This window comes from Sus scrofa, chromosome 9 (genome assembly GCF_054392235.1).
Source record: "Sus scrofa isolate SSC_HxYL_T2T_F1_AM1 chromosome 9, Sscrofa_HxYL_maternal_Yorkshire_Landrace_v2.0, whole genome shotgun sequence".
Taxonomy (NCBI): domain Eukaryota; kingdom Metazoa; phylum Chordata; class Mammalia; order Artiodactyla; family Suidae; genus Sus; species Sus scrofa.
Window position 1 is genome coordinate 55671707 of NC_139391.1, and position 18762 is coordinate 55690468.

Below are 18762 nucleotides of genomic sequence, written 5' to 3' on the forward strand. Positions count from 1 at the left end.
ATTTGAGGGTATAGGGTGAGAATTTTGTTTAGAAACCAGAAAAAAAAAAGCCTTTTTCTAACTAATGTAAATGTCAAAAGAAATGCCTTCCTAAGTACCTAGGTAACAAGAAGAAAAAGATGTGTTCGCTGATTAGAAAGAGAAAATAGGACTTGAGACGTCTGAAGCCTGGACCTTTTACAGGAGATTCTCAATGCAATCGCCAAGCTTTATTTTCTCCTAGGGGTAAAGTTTCTTCCTTGCATCAAAGATGAGAAAAATAGGAGTTCCCGTCGTGGCGCAGTGGTTAACGAATCCGACTAGGAACCATGAGGTTGCAGGTTCGGTCCCTGCCCTTGCTCAGTGGGTTAAGGATCCGGCGTTGCCGTGAGCTGTGGTGTAGGTTGCAGACGCGGCTCAGATCCCGCGTTGCTGTGGCTCTGGCGTAGGACAGTGGCTACAGCTCCGATTCGATCCCTAGCCTGGGAACCTCCATATGCTGCGGGAGCGGCCCAAAGAAATAGCAAAAAAAAAAAAAAGATGAGAAAAATAACTAGTTACCGTATTCAAACTCTTGGGGAGCTGAACTAGATTCTAAGTCATCATCTGAGTACATAACTTGTCAAGCTTTTATCCAGCACATCCTTTCTGTTCGCCTCTCAAATGTAAAACATGGTAGCCAGCTTGGGTGGAATAACAGAAGAGAGTATTAATAACAGCATGGGGGTAACTGAAGAAACACTTCTGTTCCACCATAACGAGATGAGCTGAAAAGGTGCCACCCACGCCTTTAAAGTAGAAAGGACCGAGAACCCTGCCTGGAGGGGCCTTCATGAGAAACAGCACCCACCTCGGCTCTGAAGGTCAGACACCTCCACAGAGCCCGGCCCTATGGGCGCCTCTCCCGCAGAGCAAGTCCTGGCCTCTTCACTGAGCTCAAACTTTCACACTCACCCACCTTAGGACAACTTTCACTCTCAGTATCTCTCAGGGAGACATGAGTCACAGGCAAATAATGCAGCCTGGTAACTTAGTCAACAAAAGGCACTGAACCCAGAAGCCGATCCTGGGCCACCAAGAGCGTGGGGACCCTGGTCTGGAGTCCTGCCATCTGACCGGCCAGACACCACACTCATCTGTCAGGGCAGATGGCGCCACGACAACGTGCTGCTTGGCCCTCTGGCCGCAGGGAGCATAAGTGATCCCACCCACTGTGTCCCCATCAAAGCCATGCTTCCTGAGGCTGCTCTGCCCAGGGACAAGGCACCGAGGGCACCTGAGGCCATTCCTGCAAGACAGAGAGCTCCCGAGGGTTCCAGGCAGCCTGGTCACACCTTCCTTAGCTTGCGCTGCAGAGGCTCTCCCCACCCAAAACCCCCTCCTGTCTGCACAGGGTCTGAAGGCTCCCCTGCCTTCCCCTGCTCCCCCCCCCCCACCTTGTTCTTCAAGTACCTTCTCCCCCCAGCTTATGGCTTACAAGTCTAATCATGTCTTGGCACCTGCTACTGAGCAGACCCAAACCCAAACCCAAACCCAAACACGCTATTCATGTTGGATATTTTCCTGCAAATTGTTGGGCACAGAGAAAAAGTGTGAAAGGCCTCTGCTTTGTTGTCTACTGTGTGACCTGGGCTAGACTTCTCCGCCTTTGAACTCCAAGTGCTTTCCTCTATACAACAAGAATAACAGATTTTTTTTCTCATGTGGTGGTTGGTGACAGTTTAAAAAAAAAAGAATGCATATGAAAGAGCCTCGCACACAGGTGGAACTCAACACACATGTGATATTAAGTATCTCAAGTGTCCCCAAGAAGACCATGTCAGGAGTTACTGGAACTCTCTAAGTCAATCCATCATCCCCTGACCTCAAGGAATGTGGAATTATATTGGGAAGACACAAGGTCTGGAGAGGAATATGAAACAGTGGTAACACCCAGCACCCAGTGCTTCCTGTGGACCTGGCACTGTGCTGGGTGCTTCCCATAAGCTATTTATGTAATTCCCACAAGCAGTCCTGTAAGATAGGAACTGCTATTATGACCATTCTGTGGATGAGAAAACCGAGGCACAGAGATGTCAGCTTGCCCAATGACACACAGCTGGTCAGTGGCAAAGTTGGCACACACTCAGGCTGACCAGTCCCTGAGTCCATGCTCTTAAGCCCAATACCATGAAGCCTCTGAAATGTACCTTGTGGTCAAAGAGCCTGGATGGTCCCCTCTCCAGGGCTGAACCTGGACTTAAATCTGAAGGCCTAAGTGACAAACTGGATGTGGATAACCATCCCACCTGTAGCATCACATGGAAGTCACTTTCAGGAGAAGAGGGAGGGACATACAGAGGCTCTTGAACAACACAGGTTGGCACTTCACGGGTCCACTTATACACGGATTTTTTTTTAAATATATTAGAATTTTTTTGTAGATTTGCTATCATTTGAAAAAAACAGACAAATCGCATAGCCTAGAAAGAGCGAAAAATAAGAAAAAAAATGAGGTATGTCTTGAACGCATAAAATATATGTAGATATGCATATAACAATCAACTGTTTATGTCAGCAGGTCAACAGCAGGCTAGCTGTTAAATCTGGGATTAGATTCCAATTTTCGGCTGTGCGGGGTCGGGGGTGGGGGGGAGGTGTCGGCGCCCCCGACCTCCATGTTGTTCGAGGGTCAGTTGTAGCTTCTCTTGGTTCCAGCTTCCACGCTGAGGAACCACCGGTCAGTCGGCGTCCAGAGCAGCAGAGGCATCCAAGGAACCAGGAGATGCCAACGACTGGCAGAGCCCTTGCCAGCAGAGGCCTCAGCAACACACTGGCTGGATCCTGCTTAGTGGAAACACTGGACTTCAAAGACAAAAAGGTGGAGCTTCAAAAGCAGAGACCAAGAGGAATTCCAGAACAGTCCCCACCCAATTTCACCATTTGGAATTGGATTGTGTTAAAGAAACAGTGACCCCGCATATGGGAGCCTCAGAGACAACTCTAGAGCAGGCAGGGGGTGGGGAGGGCATCCCCAGAAAAAATGGGTCAACGTGTGAGCTTCCCACCTCCAAATCCAGGCACCGATGGGCCTCAGGTGGCCAGAACCACACCAGGGTCTGAGATTTATTTCATGAAGCACGAAGGGGCCTCTCTGGCCCCAAGGCACCTTGCTGTTGTTCCTGTAGCTGCGTCAAGACCCTGGGGTGGCCCCGCCAGCTGCGGTCTTCAAGGGCAACCGACAGAAACAGGGAGCCCCCCCTTTCCACGCTTTCATAAGCCATTTAGAAGAAAAAAAATTAATAGCGAGGCCCAATCCTCCCACCGTGTGATCTTTTTCCACTGGTGGCGGATGATTAAGAAAAACTGTCACAAAGGAGCCAGTCAGGAGGCAGAAGCAGGGGAACCACTGTGCCAGCAACACCAAGAGGCTGTCCCGCCACCCAGCTCAGATCTGCCAGGAGCTTCCCCCCCGCCCCCAGGCTCCCAAGCATCTTCCCAGCAGCCTCATAACTGAGCAGCCTGTGAACACTCCTGCAGTGTGAGCCCAGACACATTCCACGCACCCGCCTTGGGACCCACCGCCAAACACAGCGCAGAGAATCAGACTCCTCCCAGGTTCAGTGATGCTGGCTGGCAGCAAGGCTCCACTGAGGCTGAGGGAGGGGGCTGCCTGGCCCCCTACAACCTGCTTTTCACAGGGGCCTCTGCCAGCCATCCAGGTACTGCCCCAAGGATGTCCTTACACTGAAACCGTGACCCCTCCTGAAAGCCTCAGGCCAGGCTCAGCCAGAAGCTCAGGGTGCCTGGAAAAGGCAGTTCCGCACAAAACAGGCACCAGAGTTTAACGCTCATGTCTCGAGGCTGGTTCCTCTCAACTTCAGTCATTTTGCGCTGTTGCAGCAACACCATTCTGGTGCAGAGACTATATTCCAGAGCTTGGCCCTGGGAAAAATGCACCCCCAACCCCCCAATTATAAAGCTCCAAGCTGTTCCTAATAACACCCCACCTGGGTGTAGATCAGAAGTAGACTCTTCTGCACACACTGACACGACACAACTCATCTGCTCCGAACACCCCCCTCCTTTTCCTCATCAGTGACTTGGGCTCTTCCTAAGCTTCTTCGGCTGTTGCCTGTACCTGAAGATACTGAGAGGATTTTGCAATCCAGCTTTCCTTCAGAAAACTGTGATTCCAGGTAACGCTGCCAAATCTCGGGTTTCAGTCTGAATGGTAGGGCTTTGAGGGACTTCCTTTTGCAGTAAACTTGTTTATTTTCACAAACATGTTTTAGCAGCAGCTTTAGGTTACTGAACCCAAAAACTCAATTACCAGGCAGAACTCCCAGGTTCTGGGTGCGGTCCGCGGATTTGGTTACTGTGTGACGGTGGACAGGCTCTAGTTTATCTACAAAATGGCAAAAAGAAGGTTTATCTCAGGCCAGAAGCAATGGGAGAAGAGGCCCTGCATGCAGGGGAATGTCTCGGGCTTCCATTTCTACAGGGCTGGTACTGTTTTGTGGGATGTCTCACACAAAAGTATTTGAAAGATGCATTTCTGATAGTCCTCAGTTTTGCCTGTAGGAGACCGAGGGACTATCTATTCATAAATCTGTGTAGGTTGGTAAAATGTAGTTTCATTACAGTTAATGAGTGGCTCCGGGATTGGCTTTTCTTTAGGCTCTAGGATAAAGGAGAGACCCTCACCACGGCCTCCACATTTGCAACTCAGAACTGGGGATACACCTAGATGCTGAGAGTCACCACCAGCAGGCCGGCCCAAGAACCACTGCAGGAGTGATAGGAACAGACTCCTTATCTGTAGCAGCAAAAGTCTGGCGAGCTGGAGAGCAGTTCAATTTGGAGTGAAGTTCGATAAAGGTGATTTTCAGACCAACAGCTCCACCCCTTGCTGAGAGCCCCAACCCCCAGACAAAGCATCAATGAGTGACAAGCAAGAGAGACAAGACCCCTAATCTACTCCATGCGAGCAGCTGAGATAAGAGATGAGTGTTCTCCTTTCTTAAGAGGGAGAAAGATTCTGAACTCAGGTGAGACATCTGGCAAGTAGGGTTCAATTCAGCAGCTACCTTCCTGCAGAAGGCCATGAATAAGCCATTTTGGGTACCTCAATGTCATCATCCATAAAAGAAGCTTGGAGGGACAGAGGGGAAGGGACAATAATCTTTGACAATCCAGCATATTATTCTACGCCCTCTAAATCTGGAAGAAAAAAAAAAAGAAAGAAAGAAAGAAAAGAAAAGAAAAATCAGAGATGCCCATGTTTGCCAAGGATCTAGAAAGCGCTATGATTGGGTCCATCCAGTACATAGAAAATACTCAGCCACTTCCCTCAGAATCAGATGGGCTTCAATATGTATCTCTGAACAAAAGAAACAGAGCTTTCTGATTGCATGGTTTTGATAACCATAAGCAGTCCCAGTAAGGCAAGAAGGTACATTTTGGCGGAAGCCAGCGTTGTATTTGATGTATTCTTCACTCAGCTAACAGGCAGGCTTTCAAGCCATGTTATCTGCCCCCACATCTTGACCTAATTTAACAAGTTGCCATGGGAGCCCTGCGAAGGTTGATGCAATTTTCTTATCTTGAGAGGAAGAATGTAACAGTGCAAGAGAATGTGAAAATTCAGTTTCTAACTGATTTCCACACTTACGGTGCAGTAACTAAGACAGCCTATGAAGAATAAGATGCATTCCATTCTTTTGCAGGTGAGCTGGACAAAGACCAAGGCCCCTAGGGCACTGGCAGGAAAACAGACCCCTCTCACCCCCAGCTCGAGGAATCTATGTAGGCATCCTTTAGTTCAGGCCAAGGAATAGTGACGTAAGAAGGTCCATGTGCTTCTGCCTTGTGACCACACCTACTCTGGAGCAGTCCAATTTTAAGGAAACAGATTTTTTTTAAAAAAAAAAAAGAGGGCAGAACTTGAGATAGAAAATAAGTGTGACTTTTATGAGCAATAAAGTTTGCCAACACACACAATGATCTTCACTTTCCAAAGTACTTTTCCAAACTTCAGCAACTCTTAGGGTCTCATCTGCATAGGATCAGAGACCCATCAGTACAAACTCCAGTCACTGCATGTCCTGGAGGGGTGGCGGGGGTGGGGTGGGGGCTGGGTATGTTCCTGGATCCCTAGGATGTATCTGAGATGATAAAGGGTCTCCATGAGAGGCGAGCTAGTCTGCACCGTGGACGGGTGATATTCACCAGGCACTGGACACAGGGGAAGAAGCCACCCCGATTTGGGGCCCCACATGCCTAACAAATGCTGACCTTCATCAAATCACCGTAATAAGGAAATCCAGTTCAAGTGGAAGGACAATGACAGTATCTTGAATTCGTCAAGACAGTGAACCTTCAAGGGCTACCAGCACTTATCTGCACTCAACACACTCTCAGAAACATTTGCTGAAATAATTGATCTGTTACGATTGAGCTTTACCCCCATGTCTAGCACAATGTCTAGCACTCATTTGTCTAATTAATGGAGTTAGTTCAATTATATTTTCACAGATCTCCTACCACCAAAATGGGAGGAGCACTTCCACTTCACTAAAAGTAGAACAGGGTACAAGGTACATTTGCCTAAAATCACACAGTGTGTTAGGGCTGGGAGGGAGCACAGAGGACTTCTGTTTTCTGGGCTATTGTTTGCACCACCATTTGAGGTGGTTTGGAAAGTTATGCATCCCCAGTTATAAAGAAGAAACAACAGAATGGTAAGATGCTTAAAAAAGTGGTTTTCAATTCAAATGACTACTTGAGTCTTTGAGATTTTTAACTGATAAGCACCCTCTCCTTTCTTCCATCCACCGAATGTTTTATTCCCGTAGAGAGAAAGAGAGACAGAGGCAGTGGGAGAAAGGAAGGAAAGAAGGAAGGAAGGAAGGAGGGAGGGAGGGAGGGAGGGAAGAGCACCCATTTAAAAACAATCTCTCCAAATAAAGGACAACATCAAACACATCAAACAGAACTCAGACCTCCAAGATGTCCCTGAATTTGTCCTGAAAAGAGCTTCTGATGTTCTCAATCTCTCTGGCTCTGGGTTAAGATTGCCAGAGAAGGCGGTCTTTTGTTGGCTCTCTTGGCAGTTCACGTCCCTAATTTGTCCTTCACACACATTCCTAGTTCTTAGAATGTCCAATTCATCCTTTTCCTTCTGTCCTTGAAACTGGGACACACTTGCAGAGATTCCCAACTCTCAGATAATTCTTGTCAAGGTACCAAGACCATCTCAGTCAAAGCCCCTTAAGTCACTCTTGCAGACCATTAGCTTGGCAGGCTTCCTCCATCCAGAAAATCCAATAAATACTACAGGTACCCTTTTCAGAGGCAGTTCTATTGGAGGTGGAGAGCAGGCTTTCACCATTTCTAGAAACTTCTAGGCTTTTTATAGTGTAGCCATAGATCCTTACCAGAATTATACCCCATGAAGGTTGACCTAAATCATCAGGCTTTCTTTGGCCATAACCCAAACTTTAGGACTGAAAGTCAGTTTATTCTCATTATCCACAAAACCACCTTTACCAGGAAAATTTTCAGAACTGAACACCAGGCTAAGAAAGGATGGTGAGAATGGTGAGAAGAATGACGCTCGTGCATGGTGATGGCAGTTATGGCGGAGATCATGTCAAATGGAACGAGGCAAGACCTCGGTGAACAAGGATAACGAAGTGGAGGATGTGGTCCTGGAGGTTAGGGAGGAAGGGGGAGAAGAGGTGGGCAGATGACGGAGCAGGTTTTCCCTGCACCACAAGTCAGACGCCACCACGGCCAGCACGGGATGCTGGCCATCCAACAGCCAGGTCACTTCAGAGCTACCTCGGTCCCTCTTGCTCCTAATTAAGCAGCACTCGCCTCCTCCTCCATGACTGTATCTGCCCAGAGTCCAGTTCTTAAAACATCTAAGGGTTAGTATGGGAGTCAGCAGCTTGTACAGCTTGAAACAGACGACAGACTTGCCTAACCCCAGACATCATCAAGGGAAACGGGCAAACTTTCATTGGCTGCTGCCCTAAGATGTTCCCACCTACTCATGATGCTCAAGCAAGGGCTTGGGGGATTTTGGAGAAAGAACAGAGGAGGGGGCCTCTACGCTCCTTTCTGGCCTGTGATTCTCGATATAGACCTGGTGGCTACCTCGAAACCCGGACTTAACTCCCGAGCACCTATCTGTGCACTGAACAGCAGGAGGAACTAGGATGAATGAACAGCAGGAGCAGTTAGGAGGCATGAAGAGCAGGAAGAGGCTGGAGGAATGCCACGCCAAAGACACGCCCTCTATCCTCAAAGGAGGAGAAACTTTCTTAAGCATGTGAGTTTTCTCAGAGGTCCGCTGGCTTTCCTAGTAAAGACCTCGGATTTCCCTTGCACAAGGACAGGGATCTGCACACTCTGAAGATCCGAAAGACACCTCATCAGGAACACAGGCTTTGCTGGCTGTCTTCATCCACGCAAAGCCCCCCCACCCCACCCTGCCACCCCATCACCAGGGCAGGTGAATTGTGAGAGAAGAGAGGCCAAGACCACAGCTGAGGAATCAAGCTTAAAATAAGCTCTGCTCACAACCCAATTTCTAACGTGTAGAAAACACTACAATCTTGCAGACAGGATCTGATCATCACCATAGCCCTGCTCCTTGGACAGCTCTCAGACCCAAGCTGCAAACCTTTCCAAAGTTAGGCAGCATGTATGCCTCGTTTGGACAATGAACTGTTTTGCTCTATCATCAGATTCTCAACAAACCCAAGCTCGCAACATACATTTTCCTGCTCTATGATCTGTCTTCCTTCAGCACTACTATAACTTTCACTCTAGCAAAGAAAAATCCACAATAAAGCTAAGGGAGATGAAAGGTTCCACACCTAGGCCAGCATCTGGCCAGAGGGGAAGGTGGCTGGGGACACTTTTCCCAATTGAACACCTGTTGCATAAAGAGGATTCTCCTGCAGAAGGGTCCAGAGTGAAGGTCACTCTGTGATGGCTTTGAGAGATCCTGTGGCTGGTTTTGTGTTTAGGGAGCAGGGGAAGAGAAGCCCCTTGATGTGAGGCCCTTGATGTGAGCAGGGGAAGAGAAGCCCCTTGATGTGAGGCCATGAAGCAGAGTTTCCAGAAACACCCAATGAACAGAAGCTCCCTCTCCCCAGCTAGGGGAAAAAGTCCAAAATATAAGTCTGTCCCCCCAACCCCCTGACCCATCCCCAACTCCTGCAAAGGATCCCCTGAGATACAACCATGTGTTGGCTTCCAAAACCCAATAGCTGAGTGGCTTGAGAGGCTGACCAGACCTCTCAGCGTCTTCTCCTCGCCATCCCCAGAAAGAAAGAAGCTGCCAGGGAGCCCACCCCCAGCGGCCGGGAGAGAGGGCAGGTGCCTACCTGTGTAGCCAGCCAGGGCTGCGGCAGGGATGACAGGCTTGTCCTTGTTGAGGTCAGCGCGGTCACGCACATAGTCCTTGAAGGTGCCCTTGGGCTTGTGGTTGGGCAGGGCGGCTGGGTAGTCCTCCGAGTCGAAGCTGTCGTAGGAGGGGACGCGCTGCAGGCTGTTGAAGGACGACTGGCTGCTCCAGGACTGGGTGAGGCGGTCACAGCTGTCGTAGCTCTCTATGCTCTCAAAGGAGTCCTGGCCCCCGAGCTTCCCTGGAGGAGGAGGAGGCGGAGGAGGGCGGGAGGAGGAATGGGAAAAGACACTGTAAAACGCTCTGGGTGAGGACCCCGCAGGAGGGACGCAGGGAGGGAACGAGCGGCCGGTGGGGTTGCAGGCTGTGGGGCAGCTCTGGGGAGGAAGGGCTGCCTGGGCCCAGTCTCCCAGACCCCCTGCCATGGTCCCATGAGCTCCAGAGCTCCTAGGACAGAGACGCAGAGCCAGGCACTGCTCCGACCTGTCAGAGGGAGAAGGCAGCGTTTGGGACCTCAAGTATTCTACAGAAATCTACAGGCTGAGAATCACACCTGTTAGCATGGGACGTTCTGGCTGATGAATTAGGCCCAATGAGTAGAAATCTGAGCAGTCAGTGGTGGGCTCCATTCCTTCCCTGGTCTAACTCAAGCCCATGAGATAATTTCCAAAGGTCCGATATAGCAAAATATTTTGGTCATAATAAAAAATAAAAAAAAAAAATTTAAAAAACCAACTCCTTTAAACTAAGAGCAGTTTGACCTTCCTTGACCTTGGAACAAAAATATCATTTTTTAGCCTTTTTTCCAAAACTCTTTTAAAATGAAGTACAGGTAGCTCTGCCTCTCCGCCTTCTCAAGTAGAGAAAGAAGTTATGAGATGCTTTTTCCAAGAGATTAAAAAAGAAAACACTATCACTCTTCTAAATAGAAATCCATATTCTTTGTTCCCTCCAAGTACAGTTTTGTACTTGAAATTGGTACTTTATTGGGGAAATGTGGGCAATAGAAAACAAAGATGTTGATTAAAGAGTTAAGGTCCCTCGCAATGTCAGAAACCCTTTACTCTATGAGTTGCTTAAGGCATTCTTAACTGACCACAAGATCATGCAAGTTCATTAATTTCCCAAAACAGGTTATAAACAGCTGCTATGATTGCATCATAGCTCCTAGAGAAATTTCCATTGGCAAAAATGCCATGAAAAAAAGAGGCTAAAAAGGGGGTGGGGGGCGAAAATAAATGCATCCAACTGCTGAAAAGGCTCACAGGAATATTTTTTATGTTTTTATTTCCAGATACTTTCCAGGCAACCTAAATTAAATCATAGGAGATGAAATGGCCACTTCAGTTCAGCAACGTCAAGAGGCCAAAGGATGTGACAAATGTGTGTATGCAGAAATACCTGTGAGTCAGGCCTGGCCAGTCTATTACGTACGAAGTTGAAATCCCACAATCAGGTTGGTATACACAAAGCATGACTGGTGTGCTTCGGCTATATTCTCCCCTTGATAGCAGAGGGGATTTACAATGAAATTCAAATATTTAATTCTGGTGTCCAAACTGAAACTGGAAGGAAGAAATGTTGCTTCCCAAATGTTTCTTTTTTAAGTCCCAGATAAAAGATGTTCAGTTAGATAGGTCATTTTTGCATCATCTACTACTGTAGATTTCCCGAACCTCTTATCCAATCCTGCTTGGAACAGACACAGGTATTTATCGGCCTCATCTCATTTTCTAATCATTCATTCAAAGAAGGGTAAGCCCCACAAGGCAAACCGAACAGCTTCGTTCAGTTATCGGTCCTGCCTACCCAGTCCACTGTCACATTTGCAACTTTTATTATCATGACAAATGAAGGGATGGTCCCTTCCAGAAATTCGCATTAACAGACTCAAGCAAACAACCAAGAGTGCAACAGCCTCTTTTCAACAGAGCAGGAAATTTTGTGGCCTCTCATAATGAGGCGTTTGCTCAGCCCAGCTCCCCATCTGTAATGGTCCTTCCACGTCTCTGTGACAGACACATACTGAAAAACCTAAGAAAGATACCACATATTCTCCTAAAGAAAAGCCCACCACCGACGTTTAGGATGTATTTACACTCAAGTGTCTCTGAGATGATTCTCTCAGTCACTTTTATATGGGGAGGGCACGGAGACTGGAATTTCCACACGCAAGACAGTTGCGAGTCTAAGGAGTCCCAAAGAGCAAGGGCACGAAACGAGGCCACAACCACTCTCTGGCAGCCTCTCAAACATGAGCCAAATGTTACTCTGTTGAGAGTTGCGGTTTAGAGCAGGAGGCTGCTTTCATTTTAGCTCTCTTTCACAATCCTGGAGCTGGAACCTTCATTTACGGGTATTTTCTCCCCAGATGGGTTGACTCCAACTGGATTAAACACTCGGTTATGCTACTGTGCTCACGCAGGGAAGCTCAGGTCCCCCAAGACATCCATCGCCAGCTTTTCTGAGAACCTTCTCGGCGAGGTCCTTCCAAAGCTATCTGACTCCACCAAACAGACCGCAGGAAGCTCCCAACAATAATAGAGTAAATGCACCACCCACCCACTCCCCCCCCCCGGCCCCCCACCGAACAGACCAGCACAAAGAAGACAGTTCTCCAAATCCAAAGGAGTGGAACATAGAAGCACTTTGTATACCCTCATGCGGTATATGAACACTAGGATTATTGTGGATAATCGGTGAACAGTGATGCTTTCAGTCTGGACCCATCCTGCCGCCAGATCCAATCCGCTCCCAGAATGTGTCCCGCTCGCGGCACGTCTAACGTGCAAAAAGCAGCCGCAAACAAAACAGGCTGTCACTCAAGTCGATGTGGTGTGAAGTAGGGAGAATGAGGCCAGAGAGAAATCCTTCCTCTCCCTGGCTACAGGTTATGGGTCATCATCTGTATCCCTGGGTACAGGTCACTGTCTGGTTTATTATCCACTGGAGCGGGGTGGGGGGGGAGGGACAGTCACGGGGGATCACGGGGACGGTGGGGTTCAAAACCAAAAACCAAGAGAAGAAGAGGGAGAAGGGACGATTACACAAAAGGCGAAGCCAGACGCAACGAGCCACAATGGGACAGCGGATCTACCCCGAAGGACAACACGGCTGGGCCCCAACACACACTCAGCCTCAGCACATGCGCGCAGAGAGCCCCCTGAGAAAGAAAGTCGTTCTGTCGCTGTGACTCGCCTGAGAAAAAAGGTACACATGCATGTGTAGGTATTTAAATAGATCTGTATCCAAAAATAAGAGTCAGAAAGGGGAAGGCCAAGCTGGTCCCACCCAGCCCCTTCTGTCTGAAACACAAACACCCGGGGGGCCGAGAAGGGAAGATTAGAGGTTCCGATTTTGCTGGGGACTTTCCCTCTGCAGGCCTGCTGGTCATCTCCAGGCCTGCTGGGGGTGCGGGGGAGTGGGAGACTGAACCCTCAAAGGAGAGGACAACTTGTACGGCCCAGGAGGCCTCTGGGCCCCGGAAGAGGGGACAGGGTCACTGGTGAGCAGAAATCACCAGGAGGCTGGCCAGGCCCACTGTGGTGGCCCAAGTCCACTGGATCGGGTTTTCTCCTGTTGCTCTTCCTGTTTGTAATTCTCTCCCACTTACCCATTAGCACAGTCATCTTTTTTCAGCTTTTTAGAAATCAGCTGGTTCTTCCTGGATGAACAAGTCCCTCCTTGCAATGGGCTGGACTTTTCTCAGAAACAAACAATGCTGACACTTCACCAGGTGGGCTGGGCCTCTGAGTGTTTATGTCCTGATCTTAAAACCTGAGTGTGCTGAACTTTTTTTTGCTTTTATAAAGTCAGCCAGCCAGCTCAATTTTGAAACCTTTACTTCACTCTCAGTGAATATTTTATCGTCATCAAAACAGTCATGTCAACAGAAGTGCCCTCTTTTGGAAGCCTCTGGCCACCTCTTTCCCTGGTCCTTAGCTAAACACACACTTTTCACCACACTGCTGATGACGGGTTCCAAATAAGCCGTTGGTTAACCGTCTCACATCTCCCCAAACCAAAGAAGTCACAGGAGGCTAGAGAGCCCAAGCTGAGAAGCACGGGTCATTCAGATACCAAGCCAAGATGAGCAGTCTGACCCAGGAATATTCGGGACCCAGGACAAGGAGGCAATAAAGGCTCTCTAGGAGGGTCCATCCCCTGAATCATTTTTCCGTGATTGTGTCCTCCTTAAGCAAAACCCTCTCCAAGAAAATAGAACACACCTTAAAAAACAGCCACCTTCAACTCAAGTTATTATTTGCTGACATGTTTGACCCAAATAAGAAATGTGATTGGTCATCCTGCTGGATGTCAATCCCACCATAGACCCGCCCACAGTCTTTGTCATCATGGAAGACATGCATGCCTACGATTCCATGATACCAAGTGCTGCATATCTAGACGATCTACGACAGAAAGGCTAAAAAACTCAGGCCTGCCCAGGGCTGAGAGTGAGGGGAGGGAAAGATGGGGACTGGAAAAACAAATGTAGTTAGGTCACTGTTAGAAACTTCTAGAGCACAAGTCCGACCTACCACGACTGGTCCTCCCCATGCACATGTTGTCGGGGGTCACAACTTCTTGTTTGATGGCAAAGTAGTCGGTCTGCAAGGGGTCCGTCTGCAGAGGGTCCCGGAGGATGACCGGGGGGTAGTCGTTCTCATACTTGAGGGACAGGAGCTCCTCCGAGCTGATGGGATGGAGGGTCTGGTAGGACTCAGTGATGAAGCTGGGCTCGGAGAACTCCGAAGGAGGGACGCACTGGGCATGCTCAATACCATAGCCTGGGAACGGAGCATGTGCAATTAGAGAAGAGAGATGAGCCCCCAAACCAGGCAGTTCCTCCCCGTTTAGAGTGGCCCCACAGTGAGAGACGAGCTGACTACCTTAGGATTTTAAGTCAAAGGGTCTGGGCTGTTAACCTTGCTCCACTCCTTAAGAGCCATGGCCCTTAGGAGACGCTTCCCTCTTCTGACTTCATTTTTTCATCTCTAAAGTAGGGATGGTTGCACTCTTCCTCAAGCCTTGCGATGAAGCGCCAATGAGAGCATCCATGTAAAAAGGCTACCAATGTTTCTGACACACAATAAGCTCAAGATTGTCGTTAGAATACAGATCATAATAAAGTAAAAAAGAAGGAAAACAGGAGTTCCTGGCGTGGCTCAGCAGAAACGAATCTGACTAGTATCCCTGAGAATGCAGGTTCGATCCCTGGCCTTGCTCAGTGAGTTAAGGATCTGGTGTTGCTGTGGCTGTGGCGTAGCCAGCAGCTACAGCTCTGATTCAACCCCTAGCCTGGGAACCTATATATGCCGTGGGTGCGGCCCTTAAAAAGATAGAAAAAAAAAAAAAAAAAAAAAGAAAGAAAGAAAGAAAAGAAAACAAACCTGCTTAAGATGCTCTCTGAAAGCAAGGCCATTAGGCAAGCATGGCCCTCCACTAATTTTCTTCCTCCTCCAGCCACCCCTGCAGCATAGCAAGGGGTCAGGGACCAAGAGGAGGAAGCTTCTTCACATTCTGGAACAGAACCTGAGGCCGTAGGGCATCCTCTAGACAAGGGAATCTCAGAGGAGATGCTGTCACATCTCCTAGTAAAAAGGATAAAGAACAAGGTCCAAGACAAAATTCCTGACTCCAACCTCCAATGGCCACCACAGGGCACAGGATCAAACAGGATCACAGCTTGGAGGGAAGTCCTAGTCTCTCTGCATGACTTTCACGCTGAAGATACGGGCTAGACCCTGGTGCGCAGGCGCCTGCAGGTTCATGAATCGTGCCAACAGGCCGAAGCCTTGCGCTTCTCGGGAATGATGCAACAAATCACCACATCACTGCACTTAAGAAAGTCTTATTTTCTGCGGCATCACGGGAGTGAAGGTGCCTGAGATGACTCAGGACAGGGATCCTTTCCTAAGTTCCCATCCCACAGAGCAGGAAGAGGGAAGACGAGTGGCAGGTGAACTTACTAATGAAGTAATCCGAGGTATAGCGGGACTCTGGGTAGGTGGGGTTGACTCCATTAACTTGATATGGCTTCACATCCTCTGTAACAGGCAAGGGAGGAACAAGACAAAGAGGTCAGCGTGCAGGTAAAATGCCCGGCCTAAAAGGACCTGGGACACAAGGACCCCAGGGATGTCAGTTCCTCTTCTGAAAAATCTGCATGTTCACGAACGGAGCTGCTTCCTCTCTGAGTCTCCCCTGACTGAGGCCTTGTCTGGAGATGAGTTCACTAAAGGACGTGGCTGAGTTTATTATTTTAGTAGCTGCAAAGTGGGATTTAAGAGCTTGGAAAGCACAAGCCTGAGTAAGCTCTAGGGGCTGGAAAGACATCTGCCCTCATGCTCGATGCACACGCGTGCCACCGGCATTCAAGGCTTGAAGACATCTTGGGAGGGACCAAAATCAGCTACCAATAATCCAAACGGATGGGTTCCAGAGCTTTTCAGAAATTCAGGACAATCTTTTTGAGGCAGGTAGATTTTGGAGCCTCCATTTCTTCCAACAGATGTCTGGGTTTTGTTTTATGGTTTTTTCAAGTTCAGGCCCAGATAAGACACGTAACAGTGGTAAGGTGACTCTACTCATGCACAGAGAGAGCAGAGCCATATAACCAAACTCCTGTCCAGGTGCCAACTTCCCAAAGAAGGAGAAGGGAACGTAGATGAAGGGAACCAAGCAGAGGAAGTCTCTCCACTGAACTAAGCGGAGACTGCAGGTCCTCGGAGGACCCTGGAAACTGGTGGTGGCCTCTGACCATTATCTCAAGTGGTCTGATTACATTTCACTGTAAGACTCCGACATAAAGACAGAGGCTTGGTTTGGGTTTTTCCTTGGGTATTTGATAGCTGGTTGGGAACAGAGACTGCTGGGAAAACAAGTTTATGCCTGCACAGAAAAACAGTTCCCAGCTGAGATAAAATGATTAAACTCTGCTTGAGCAGCTTATCAGATTGAAACATCCCTGTACCTTTGGCCTTAAACCCCACCCAGAACAGCTATGTTCTTTCAGTGCGGGGTTGCTGTTGTTTAATTACAGAACAAAAGCTGCAGCCTCCATACAAACATCACGTTCAGCTCTTCAAGGATCTGCAGAGCAGCTCTCAACTGCCTCTCTCCCCTGCAAACGGGTGAGATGATACAAGTTTTGTTCTCAAACCCACTCCCTCATTGCCTGCTTCTCCGAGATTCACTTATTCTCTTCCTTTGCAGGGAGGTAGACCAGAAGCTCCCCCAGGAGTCCGCATCATTACAAGACAGGAAGTGGCCTGAAAAGACCGGAAGTTGAAGGAAAGGCGTGACGTTGGGGAGACCACCGAAGCCGTCCTCATTTTACAGATGAGGACTCTGAGAGAGTACAGGGCCTTCCTTCGTTCCACGGTTGTTTCGAGAGCCCAAAGAGAAAAATGCCTTTTCAAGCATTTGGGAAACCGGGAGATGCTGTGGCGACGTTAACAGAAACCATGACCCGCTTAGACACTCCAGGACACCTGCCTGCCCCGTGGTGATGACTAGAGGGAAAGAGCGGATTAGTGGCATATACTTAGGTCCCACGGTCTGGTAGACTCCACCGCCGGGTTTATAAACCAATGCTCGCGTCATATCTGCTCGAAGCCTGCTGTACCTTTTCTCCTCTGGAAACAGGCGCTCACGTCAACACCTATGAGTGGTTTTTGTGCAGGTACACGGGGCAGCACCTCGGTGCTTCGGGGAAGCGGGTGCAGGTGCCCAGCAGTCCTCGGCCAGACCCACCTCCTTCTCCACCCTGCTTATTTATTTAATTTTCAGCAGAAGCTGAAGAGAAGGAAAAAAGATAACACTTCTCTGCTCCGGAGGAGTCTCCCTTGGGTCTCTCGGGGGGCACTGCAGAGTGGAAAAATCTCCCTAAACAAAGGAAGGTATTATAGGGAATAAAAGGGCTAAGCCTGGGCTCTGCTCCCTGCCCCCAGCGTCTGCGCCAGGGCTTGGAGCTGGTGACCACAGGGAAAGGGTGGGCCTGGGTCAGAGAGGGCAACGAGCTTCTAGGCTTACAGTCAGCTGGAGGGCACTGCTGACTGCTGGTAACTGCAATTTATTTTAAGAAGAAATTCAGAAAAATAAGCGCAAAAACACCCAACTTTGCCGCCTGCTGCTGTTTCTATACTCAGCCAGGACTGTGGTACATGAGTCACTTGGTCCAAAAAGGTTGGAAGGGGCTGGTAGGGGAGGCCGTGTCATTACAAGGTTGCAACACCACGTCCTGACATAACCCTAGTTTCTGCTCCAGATGAAGAAGATGCACCTCACTCACTGCTGCAATTCCGGTCCAGTTAGTGGGCAGAGAAGCCTGTTTTATTCCGAAGCTCTGCAAAATAAAGCTTTCTCATAGATGGGACCATGGAGCAAGGGAATGCATCTTAAGATTGCCAAAAGAGAAGAAAAAGAAGGAAAACCCTTTTGCTGCTGCCTGTGGGCACTGCTTGTTCAAACAGAACACGAGTCCCAGATGAGGACTGGGAGCAGAATTTTGCATACCAAGAAGTTTCAGGAGCCTAGTCTTACTAAAGATTAAAACTGGAACCTCCAATCCATAGGAGGAAAAGAAACTAGCCTTTATTGAGCACCTGCTGTTTACCAGGCACTGCATGGCCTCTCTCTGTAGACCATACATGCTGTGATTGGACACCCAGATTACAGCATCAATGCTGCACCACTGGGCACGCTCCCAACCTACTCTCAAAGCCACCTGAATGGGGCAGCCACCTCACCCTGTCTGCCATGCATTTACCTTTTTGCAGGATCTCCAGATGCTCCCACAAGATGTCCCCAACGAAGTCTGGAGCCAGCTCGAGAAAGCAGTCTTTCCCCAGCGCACAGAGGGCTGCTCCGTTCATACAGAACTTCTGGAAATCCACACCTTTCAGGCTGAACTCATTGACAGCCCACATCACCCAGTCCCGAACATGGGTCTCTGTCCACTGCCGGGGATCTGAGGCAAGAGAGCAAATCAAGTTCCAGCAGATCAGGCTCTTAACTCTTCAGAGAGGACAGGACAGGATCTGACCTTGGCCAAGCATGGTCTCGGATTCCCAGAATTAGGAATGCCCAACAGAGCACCTGCCACAAGCCTCCTGCCCATGTGCATCATCCCCATCTTCTCTCTCCTGCCAGCTAGGAGTCACTGTCATCAGCCAAAAAGGAACAGCGTTTTCTCTACCCACGGAATCTGCAGGCAAAGATTCCAGGACTCCCCTCTCTTCCGGCCTTACTTCCATCAAACTTTTCTTTAAAGCCTGGGACAAGGGAACAGATGACTTCTTTAACAGTGACAATAACAGAGTCAGCTATGCTCCAGATGCTGCACTCACCTATCCCTGCTCTTAACTCTCGTAATTTAC

At 48.9% G+C, this 18762-nt stretch overlaps 1 protein-coding gene across 9 annotated transcripts in view; it reads right to left on the minus strand.

The window, feature by feature from the left end:
• ETS1 (ETS proto-oncogene 1, transcription factor) overlaps nucleotides 1–18762 on the minus strand; it is a 134873-nt gene that overhangs the window by 14008 nt on the left and 102103 nt on the right. For 3 of the 9 annotated variants that reach the window (XM_021101985.2, XM_084974120.1, XM_021101986.2), the window contains 5 exons: nucleotides 18153–18353; nucleotides 15352–15429; nucleotides 13921–14169; nucleotides 9360–9620; nucleotides 4292–4366 (listed from right to left, as the gene is read on the minus strand). In XM_021101985.2, the coding sequence (XP_020957644.2) occupies nucleotides 4292–4366; nucleotides 9360–9620; nucleotides 13921–14169; nucleotides 15352–15429; nucleotides 18153–18353 (864 nt within the window). 9 annotated transcript variants of the gene reach the window in all.